This window comes from Austrofundulus limnaeus, unplaced genomic scaffold (assembly GCF_001266775.1).
Source record: "Austrofundulus limnaeus strain Quisiro unplaced genomic scaffold, Austrofundulus_limnaeus-1.0 Scaffold96, whole genome shotgun sequence".
Taxonomy (NCBI): Eukaryota; Metazoa; Chordata; class Actinopteri; order Cyprinodontiformes; family Rivulidae; genus Austrofundulus; species Austrofundulus limnaeus.
Genome location: NW_013952498.1, coordinates 1052665 through 1063924, shown reverse-complemented (window position 1 = coordinate 1063924; position 11260 = coordinate 1052665). Strand labels below are relative to the sequence as shown.

Here is an 11260-nt window from a genome sequence, read left to right as displayed (position 1 = left end):
CAACGTAAAGAAAAATACATTTATTCTCACAGGCGTGTGAAGAAATACAGATTGGCAAATATTAATGTATAATACTGGATGAGGAAATGTTCCAAAATCTGCCAACAAGCAGCACATGAACACGAGTAAAGAAATAAAACAATAAAAGAGTAAGGATCTGTTCCTTCCATTTTGGCATCAAAGGCATATTTACTAAAAACTGGATCAAACAAATTGTGCCAGGAGTTTTTTTAATATAAAAAAAATTTAAAAAAAAAAGGAAGAACATTTGGGCAAAAGTAGATTCAGGTAAATGAGTTTGTCTGCATATTTCACTATAAAACCTCTCTTGTATTTAAAAACATTAGGTATTATGACAGTTTTTCAGTCCTTGTTCTCCGGTTTTTAGTTMCGCTTTTTTAAAAATTTTGTTATCCCTTTTTGCTTCTTCGGCTCCTTGAGTCCTTCCTTCTGGAAATCTGAGCAGAGATGTTGAAATATAAACACCAGGACATATTTTGAAAAGTAACTTTGTCAAATAATACATGAATTCCTCACCTTTGTTACTCATCCAGTTTTTGCAGAACACGTCATCATTTTCTCTAATGAGAAAAAAAAAACATTACTTTGGAATCTGTTCAGATGAATTTAACCCTCAGTGGTACTGTGTTGTCTCCAGCCTATTTTAACATCTTAAAATAAAATGAAACACGTTTAATTAGTCAGAGCTAATACAGAGGAGGGGAACACAAATACTAACCAACAAAATGTGAAACAGCAGCCACAGGAGGCACAGGGCTTTAGTTGAAAGTCTCACACAGAAACCATTTCTTCTACAGAAATGTGCAGTTTTCACAATAACCCCCCCCAAAAAATCACATAAAAAAATATCAACCACCGTCAGTGGTTAGGAAATAAGTATTTTAAAGTATTTTTATGATATTTTGTCAAATATGTAAGTAAATAAATAAATAAGTTGTCCTGAGGCAACATTGTACCATAAAGGAAATATCATAAGGCGATTCAGATATACAAAGTTGGAACATAAATTGAGTAAAAATTAGTTCGTGGTTTACAATATTTTTCGATGTTATAATGTGGATAAAAGTAATGAATAATGTTCTACATTGGAATGACACTGGTAGTAATTTTTAATGGGCTATGATATGATACTTTGGTTTTATTTGTTTTATGATGATAGATTGTGACAGGAGAGCAACATTTAGATATAGAAATGTGCCTCTTTACTAAATCTGAAACATGTAATGCATGGAAAATGTATTAAATCAGTTTTTTTTAGTTTTTGGTTCAAGAAATTGATGTTTACATTAAATATATATTCTTGTTTTTGCATTACAATATCATTTGGTTTGTCCGTTATGGTGCAACGTTGTGTCGGGGCAACAAATTTTTATTTAATAAATAAAAATTGTTGATAATGTTATAGTGACTTATTTTAAGCAAGAAAAAGCTCACAAATGTTTTTTTTCCTATTTGATACCATAATGCGTAGCATAGAGGGTTTAATACATCTGTTACCTCCGCAAATCCTGATCCAAGCTGCTGATAATCTGGTTCCTCTGTTCAATGATGGTGACCAGTTCATCCATCAGCTGCTGCTCCTGATCCCGATCCTCTTGACTCCAGTCTTTCTCTGAGCCGGAGCAAAAATCAACAAAACTAATCAATCCTTAGTTGTGTTTTATTCCCCTAAGGCTTATATGCAAGAGCTAACAGATAAATCTCTGTGAAAGGTTTTCACACTCACAGACATAAATGTGAGATGAGATTTTTTTTGTAAACGGATGAAATCAATGAAGAAATAAAACAAAAAATAAAATCAACTATGAAGATTAACAGATGTGTAAAACCAGACCAGGTTTGTTGAGAAGACATCGGAGCTCGTACTCCACATCTGCCTGTCTGTCCTCCAGCTTCTGTTGTTTCATCCTGAGTGAAGGTGCAGCACACAAAAAGATTTTCCCAACAGAAGCAGCTTCTAAAATCGTCAGAACTAAATCTTTTGTCTCGTCTCCTCACAGGTAGACCAGTTCTTTGTCTTTGTGCAGCGTGACGTGTCGCTCATGGAAAAGCGAGATCCACTCCATTAGCTTTTGGTCTCCATCTTTACCTAAAATAAGAAACGTGGCAGACTGTCAGAACACAATACACAAGCAGGAATAAACCTGTGCAGGTCAAAGTGCTTTAATTAGAACTCATGAGTTGTTCTGACTGCTTTTACCRTCCCTGATGTTCTTTTCCAGTTCCACTCCTCGTTGTTCCAGTTCTGCTAAAAGCCCGTCCAGTTCCCTCCTCTGCTTCTGCAACTGGTCCAGGCAGACCGACTGTTCTGACTGCACCTGTAAGTAAGTAAAGTTTTATTTATATAGCGCCTTTCACAAAAATAAATTCAAAAGGTGCTGTACATTCAGGGAAGGGGGGAGGGGGCAGTTAAGAAACACTCATTCAAGAAGACATACAAGGCAAACATGGGGGAACAGGTGAAATAGGTCATGCAGCAAACACAGTTGTGCTACCTTTAACAACAGGAAAACTAAAAACCACACCAGCTGAGGAAAAAAAATCAACAAATGACTCAACTTCAAATCTGCAACATACATTTAGCTCTTTTGTTTTTGACTAATGGTGCGTTCACACCGAACGCGATTTCAGCGTCAAAATCGCAGCCAACGCTGAAGTTTGAAGCTTGTGCACTTTGAGGTCAGACGCAGGACACCTGCGCTGCATGGCGACAGTCTCCCCGCCCCTCCCTCCTCTGTGGGGCTGTTTAATGTCGGACGAGGAAGTGGCTTTGCTTTATTTACAGAGAGCCAGAGCGTGTCACGTTCATCAGATAATTAATTCATAATTAATTCACCAGATAATTCAGAGAAGAGGCTCACAGCTGCTTTCAGGACTATTTTTTTCAGTCTGATGAGCCGCTGCCACGCATTGCTGCGGATCAGGACACGACTGCAGGCACTGGATTTCAGCTAAAGAGCTCCTCTCCGTCTGTTTCAGGTTAGTGGACATCATTCAGTAAACTGTCCCGTCGGGAAATATGTCACTACGTCACACAGTGGAGTCTCTCTGATTGGTTGACGCTGCGCGTCGAGCTGCAAAAGTTCAGATTTTCTAACTTCAGCGATTTGCGCCTCAGCGCGTCGAACGCTCAGATCGTTCAAATCGTTCAAATCGCGCTGCTCTAATCGCGCTTGAGGCGCCGCAGAACTTCCCGACGTTGCTTGAAGCGCGTCCACCATAGACTTTGCATGTAAACCTGCTGCTCCTGATGCTGAAATCGCGTTCGGTGTGAACGCACCATAAGGCTGGCAAAGAAATGTTACATAGACCAAAGTTCAGATTGCAGGTTTCTGTGCTGCTTAAAAAGAAAAATCGATAAACATTTTTATTTAAAACATTTTTCCTGAATTTTTGAAATACCACAAAAGTCTTGAATTTACAAAAACAGCCAACAAATTTGCATAACTTATGTAAAATACATAAAATTTGTAAAAATACATTTTGAAACGTTCCATAATTTTGAATTTGTGCAACTATTTTCATGTAAAATTCAAAGGTTAGTTAAAATCAGTGACAAATTACATGTAAAAAGTGACTTCCTTTTTTATCAGATTAGTTTGTTTATAAATAGATCTCTGGCTTTATTTTAGACATTTTTTTACTACAATTAATTACTTCCTCAGTTTGAAAGTCACAAGTTCATCTTTGTGACCCTGATCAAAGCTGAATTTATGCATTTAAACCCACTTGCYAGTATTACATTGATATATTTTTATTTATTGATTTTGACACTTTTTAAGCAGTTGAACACTTTTTAAAATGAGCAACGTCTTGTTTTATTCCCATGAATATCAATTAAATACATAAATTATCTAACAGTTTATAGGAAAACAAACTTATTTCAATTTAACTAAACGTTTTGAAAAATGTTTTTACTGTTTTTATAGATAATTTTATTTTTTATTACTCATGAAAACCCTAATTTAAAAATCAATCATCAATGTAGAATTGAGGTTAAAAAACGTATTTTTACTCTGTTTTAACTTCACAGCACTTGCACAGCAGCTGCTGAAAAACCAGTTTTATTTTTTCAGTGTGTTCTAACCTGAGATCGTAAAMCAACACTTAACTAAAACCTTCTGAAGTTTGGTTTAAATGTATCCACTGTACCTTCCTCCTGATAAGGGGGAAACCATGACCTRGAGCCAGACCACGAGTGGATGAAAGGTTCTGTAAAGTCCGTCCTTTGGAGAGTCCAGGTTCTTGAGCAGCAGGACTGTCTTTACAGGCTGACTACACATGAAAAACAGATTAATCCTCTTATCAGAACAAACTGAGAATAAACTTCTATAAAATCTAACATGAAATCCAACATTTATTTCAGCGTTTCTCCTGAAGCAGCTGCTTCTACCTCTCTGTTAGTCTGCTGATGATCGGATGGGATTGCTGGCCCAGAAAGACTTCTGGGTAAAGGATGTTTCCGTGCTGATGTGGCATAAAGAGCTGTGGTTGTTTCCTTCACACCGATCTGAGCCGGTCCTCCCTCTCTGAGCCCATCTGATGTTCTTCCTCCATCCAGMTCAGAGCTGGTGATGGGATCTTCTGTCTCACTTGAACCAACCATATCTGTGACCCCGCTGTTCTCTGATTGGACAGCTATCTCTGAGAACTCTGGTTCAGGAACCTCCCCGTGACCCTCTTCGACTTCCTCCTCTTCAAAYGGATTGGGAGGAGCAGGAACTTTGGGTCTGTTTGGTGACCCCTGCGGGTTAGACGCTGATTTGGCTCTAGAGAGCGGTACTGGAGGTGGAGCCAGAGGGAGCTGTGTCCAGGGTCCAGGATGGACCAGGTTCATCCACGGGTGGTTGCTTTTCACTTTAGGGCTTGAGTTGTTATGAAARGTGCAATGAAGGGAAAAAGAAAAGAAGAAAGTAGAGGTTGGACTGCATTGACCATACGTAAAACCTGTTAGCATGACAAACAGGATAATAACAGATTTGTTAAATGATTGGTTTTATTGTAACAACTAAAAAAGCAGCTTGTTAAATATTAAATTTATGATTTCAGTTCTTGTTTTAATCTAACATGAAGTCAAYGTAATCTTTTCCAACTGACTCAACTTCATTCAACTTCCAAACTTCAGTGGTTTGGTTAAACTAAATTTTCACCAAGTTTTGCTAATTTTAGTCATGTTGATCTTGTTTACTCAGTTTGACAGTTTTTTTTACTTATTTAATCAGATTCAGACGAGTAACACAAGTAAAGTGTTTATTCTTTCAACGAAACCAAGGGGATATCAAACTTACATAACGTGAATTTGAACTGTTTTGAAAATACCTACGAAAAAGAAAACATTGACCAAGAAATGTAATTTGAGACACTCAAAATAGAAGAATCTGTCTCAACACAAATAGCTAGAATAATATACACTCACCGGCCACTTTATTAGGTACACCTGTCCAACTGCTCATTAACGCAAATGTGGAATCAGCCARTCACATGGCAGCAACTCAATGCATTTAGGCATGTAGACATGGCCAAGACGATCTGCTGCAGTTCAAACTGAGCATCAGTATGGGGAAGAAAGGTGYTKGAAGTGCCTTTGAACGTGGCATGGTTGTTGGTGCCAGACAGGCTGGTCTGAGTATTTCAGAAACTGCTGATCYACTGGGATTTCCACCCACAACCATATATAGAGTTTACAGAGAATAGTCAGAAAAAGAGAAAATATCCAGTGAGCAGCAGTTCTGTGGGCGSAAATGCCTTGTTGATGCCAGAGGTCAGAGGAGAATGGTCAGACTGGTTCGAGCTGATAGAAATGCAACAGTGACTCAAATAACCACTCGTTACAACCGAGGTCTACAGAAGAGCATCTCTGAACACACAACACGTCGAACCTTGAGGCRGATGGGCTACAGCATCAGAARACCACACCRGGTGYCACTCCTKTCAGCTAAGAACAGGAAAATGAGGCTACAGCTCACACAGGCTCACCAAAATTGGATAGAAGATTGGAAAAAATGTTGCCTGGTCTGATGAGTCTGGATTTCTACTGTGACATTCAGATGGTAGGGTCAGAATTTGGCGTCAACAACATGAAAGCATGGATCCATCCTGCCTTGTATCAATGGTTCAGGTTGGTGGTTGGGGTGCAATGGTGTGGGGGATATTTTTCTGGCACACTTTGGGCCCATTAGTACCAACTGAGCATTGCGTCAGCGCCACAGCCTACCTGGGTATTGTTGCTGACCATGTCCATTCCTTTATGACCAGAATGTACCATCTACTGGTGGCTACTTCCAGCAGGAAGCAGCTCCATGTCATAAAGCATGAATCATCTCGAACTGAAAAACCCAGTGAACATCATTTACCCAGCATGCCTTCTGTACTCGAATGGACTCCCCGGTCACCAGATCTCAATCCAACAGAGCATCTTTGGGATGTGGTGGAACGGGAGATTCACATCATGGATGTGCAGCCGACAAATCTGCAGCAACTGTGCAATCCTATCATGTCAATTTCTACTCACTACATTTTTWAAAAAGGTAAGAAGTAGAAAGTCGTTACTCTTATTTTATTCCAAGTTGTTATTACTTAAAAAAACTATTGTGATAAATTGTGTCTCCTGGATAGAGTGAATTTAACTGTGGTTGGATAAGAAGTATAAATATATACCATTCTGACACACTATTAGCTTGTACACAACCCATCACAGCTGCACGTCATTAGAAAAAATATTTTTCGGAGAAGTCACCTCCCAATAAATGTCATTTTGGAAAATCTAACTGCTCACTTTTACGCAGTACTTTTACTTTTAATACTTAAGTAGATTTTGAGTCAGAAATTTACTTTTGATACTTAAGTACAAAAAATATCAGATACTTTAAGATTTTTACTCAAGTAATATTTTTAGAGAAGACTTTAACTTTTACCAAAGTACTTTTATGATAAGATACTTGTACTTTTACTCAAGTATCACTTTGAGGTACTTTATACAACACTGAAAGTAGGTATGTATCTGGGTAGGTAGGTACAGTCATATGAAAAATTTTGGGCAGCCTTGTTAATTTTCCTGATTTACCTTTATAAATCATTGATTGTTTAGAGTAAAAATATAAATTAAATACATCATATAGGGGACAAACACAGTGATATTTGAGAAGTGAAATGAAGTTTATATGATTTACAGAAAGTGTGCAATAATTGTTTAAACAAAATTAGGCAGGTGCATAAATTTGAGCACCATAAAAAAAACCTTACCTCAATATTTAGTAGCTCCTCCTTTCAAAGGAATAACAGCCTCATAAAAAGCTTCACGTGACTCTGTGTTTCTCCTCTGTGACTCGGTCAGTCCTGAACACAATGCTGTAGCTTAGCATAACAAGATAACCCTAACCACTGAACTTCTGATAGTTTCATTCAAGTAATGAAGCATGATGAAGCTGTTTTACAGCTTTTTAAAAACACTTCTGCTCCTGCCTGAAGCTGCTGCTAGTGTCAGAGCAGGAGAGAAAAGAGAGGAGTGATGAACAAGGAAGAGATTTCTGACCACATGAGTTTCTAACTAAACAAAAAATCAACAATTTTTACAGTGCTCTGCTCTAGTTGCTGTGGTTGTTAATTCTGTTGTTTGGGAAATCTTTGATGTTTTTTTATATGACATTTTTTCTTTTTTTTTTAAAGGTTTGTTATTAGGTGAAAATCAGAGTTATACAGTATAAGAACTAGAATCCTGAGTAAGGGCTGACCATCTGAAAACTCTAATAAAATGTGTAGGCCTAATATAATAATATAATAKAATRTGTATAAGTTTTAGAATGTATAAAAATGTCTGGTAGCTGTGTGTTATGGATGTACCCACAGAAGAGAAAATGTCTCATTTCACAAATATACAGATTTGATCTTATTTACTTTGATGTGGATGTGATCTGACCAGAACTCAAGCTAATMATAACTGTTTAAAACTAAAATAAGATAATATGCAATCATTGTTATTATATTAGCTAGCATATATTAGCTTCTGTAACATACAGTCTATATTAAGAATTTTGTACAGACTAAAATTCTGAAATGTATTTTTTTAATCTCAGCTATAGTTGAGATTCTGATCACTGCAATTAGCTGCAACTAGAGCTTACATAAACAGTTTTACAAATTAACTAACTAGTTAAAGTTATATTTATTCAACTAGCTAAAAAGTCTTGAAATGATTGGAATCAAGTCATTATTGACAGACTTCAGGTCAAATTTAGATCATCATTAGTTGTAACCAATATATTTTCCTTATAAAACATATAGTTGTTTTACATTATTGTTGTATGAAATTAACATTAATTATGATTTATATTATTTATTGTAATAAAAATAATTCTGACAGATGGAGTTGGGCTTGCTGATAATCCAATAGTCTTGYCAGCTGTGACATACTGACCTTTTCAGGCACCATCTTAGCTTCTCCATGATGTCACAGACATAAACAGTGGGTGGGCAGGCAGAGCTCACTATAGTGTCTTATAGGCCTATAATCAGAATCAGTTTTATTGGCCAAGTATGTTGCTCTCTATGGTTCTAATTTATCTGAGATGCATAAATACCTGATGGTAATCCTATAAGGTAAATGCCTCAGTGACTCTACACCAGTTGGACAGATCTTAGGGAAGCTCAATCCATTTCTTGGAATTAGGACACAGCAGACAGTAAAAACCCAATCCTATGAAGAAAATACTAAACAACAACAACAACAACAACAACAACAACAACAACAACAACAACAAATGTAATGGAGCACAATGTGTACCCATGACGCCCCCTTAATATTTCTGTCTGCCCCCTCAAGTATGCATTCCTAAAACCGGCCCTGGGTGTCACTTAAAGAGAGCTGTCCATGCTCAGAAACCATCAAACCTGAATGAACTAGAGATGTTTTGTAAAGAAGAATGGTCTAAAATACCTTCAGCCACAATCCAGACTCTCATTAGAAGCTATAGGAAGCGTTTAGAGGCTGTTATTTCTGTGAAAGGAGGAGCTACTAAATATTGAGGTAAGGTTTTTTTTGGTGCCCAAATTTATGCACCTGCCTAATTTTGTTGAACCAATTATTGCACACTTTCTGTAAATCATTTAAACTTCGTTTCACTTCTCAAATATCCCTGTGTTTGTCCCATGTATGATTTATTTAACTGATATTTTTAATCCAAACAATCAATGATTTATAAAGGTAAATCAGGAAAATTAACAAGGCTGCCTAAACTTTTTCATATGACTGTATGTAGATTAAAACTGAACCTCCCAGACGAATATCTTCATCCAACCAAGATATTTTAAGTTACTACAACTTAATGGCTTTATTTTGAAAGAAAGACATATTGTGTATAAAGTTGAGCAACTTGATAAAGGTGGAAATTGTTTATCAGTTATTATGTGTACTTACATATGAGAACAACCAGGTGGAAATTTACTTTGATGTTCAGTAGTTTCTGCACAAAGAAAGGAAGAGGACTGAATTAGCCTTCACTAACTATATCATTAAAAAAGAAGAATAACAACTACAACAATGCTGTTTACCTGCAGCAGGGCAGCTGCTCGTGGTCTGAGCAGTTCTGATCCTGGAAGCAGGAACTGAGCCTGAAGACAAGCCCCGACTTTGTCTGGGTGCTGGAACAGGATGACTTCGTCTTTCTGTGTCCTCTTGTTCCTTCCTGTCTGTCTGCCTGTTTTCTTCATCAGCTTGTGGCGTTTTCCTCGCTGGTTTCTTTTGTAACACCATTGTCTGAGTGTAGCGAGGCACGCTGGTGATAGCCGATCCATCCAAAGAGTACAAACCTGAAAACCCTGACTGAACCCCACGTTTGGGTTGATCAGCAGCGGGAGACGTTTGAGCGTCTTTGACGTGGTCAGAACAGTCAACCAAATGACTAGAGTGGCAAATTTTACACCTGAACGACAAATAAAGTAAATAAAAACATACTTATTAATAGAAGGTCTAAAACTCCTTGACATGTTGCACGTGGCCAAGCAGAAGCAGTGAAAACCAGCTGCTCTAACCTGAAACAGCTGCGGTGATAAAGCTTCCCGCCACTCAGCCGTCTCTGGATGAGGTGGACGGGCTGAGAGCAGGAATCACACCTCGCCTGGGGGAAATGTTCTCTGCTGGTTTCCAGATCAATCGAGCTCTGAAAGGAGAAGAGAAACCAGCTGCTCAGACCAACGTCGCTCCGAGCTCTGAACGGTGAGAGAAAACAAGCTGCTACCTTAAAGCTCCTCAGACCATCAGAAGTTTCATTGCTCTTTAGGATGTGGGAGGATCTTTGTTTGGAGAGAAATGCTGCAAAGATGGAGAATAATCAAAAGTCATTTATAGCAGATTCACAGTATTTATGAGTAGTAAAGAGTTAAAAACAATGCATGTATCATCAGACTTTCACACGTCTCAATTAGAAACTTAAATAAAAACAATGTGACCACACTGCAGATGGTCAGAATAAAAAAAGAGGCATTTTTACTTGGATGAAAATGACAACATCGCAGCATGAGAGGCGTATCCCAGCAGTAAAGCACGGTGGTGCAGTGATCAACATTTGAGTCAAACCTTTAAATTCTTTCAAAATGTCAGTAATCTGTGCTTTAGAAGCCAGTCTGGTATCTCGTCTGTGACGGCACAAGTAAAGGACTGAGCAAAAGTTTTGAACCGTTAGTGGTGCTCAGAAATTTATCATTTAAATTTGTCCTGATTGATCGTTTTTTCAGAAGAGATGTTTTTTTTACATTTGACTGCATTTTCACTCAGTTTCAGTTCAGTACCTGGCTGTGGCAGCATGTTGTGCATAAACCAAAAAAAAGGAGAATTGGAGGACAGAAGAAGTTGTTTCACACCTAAAATTATCTCTAGAAAATTAGCAGCAAATAGCTTCAGAAAACAAGAATAAAACAGTCAGCCTGTATATCACTGGGCTACGACTGTAGCTGGAGACACAAAATTGTAAGAAAATACGAAACTGGAATCACTAAATTAGGACTTATAACATGTTTCAAGTAATAATACACAGTAAATACAAGTAAATTGCAATTTTCATGTGAATACAGGGCAATTTCTTAACTCAAAGAGTTTTAATTATGGCAATTGTCTTAAAATATTAAAATATATTAAATTTGTTTGGTCTCCAATAAAGGAAATTAGTTCATGTGTTCATGCAAGAAATTGTAAAGCATCTTTGGTGGTCTCAAAAAATGCTATAATAAGAATAATGAATTATTATTA

The 11260-nt window shown here is 37.4% G+C and overlaps 1 protein-coding gene across 1 annotated transcript; it reads right to left on the bottom strand.

The window, feature by feature from the left end:
* LOC106520697 (MICAL-like protein 1) lies at window positions 1-10327 on the bottom strand (the record flags this gene model as incomplete). Its single annotated transcript, XM_014012914.1, is given in 12 exon segments — window positions 1-458; window positions 538-581; window positions 1519-1633; window positions 1856-1929; window positions 2020-2110; window positions 2222-2339; window positions 4174-4296; window positions 4415-4886; window positions 9434-9479; window positions 9568-9938; window positions 10048-10175; window positions 10254-10327. Coding segments are annotated over 12 exon segments (1730 nt in total), but the record flags the coding sequence as incomplete, so codon positions are not given.
* Between the last annotated feature and the right edge of the window lie 933 nt (window positions 10328-11260).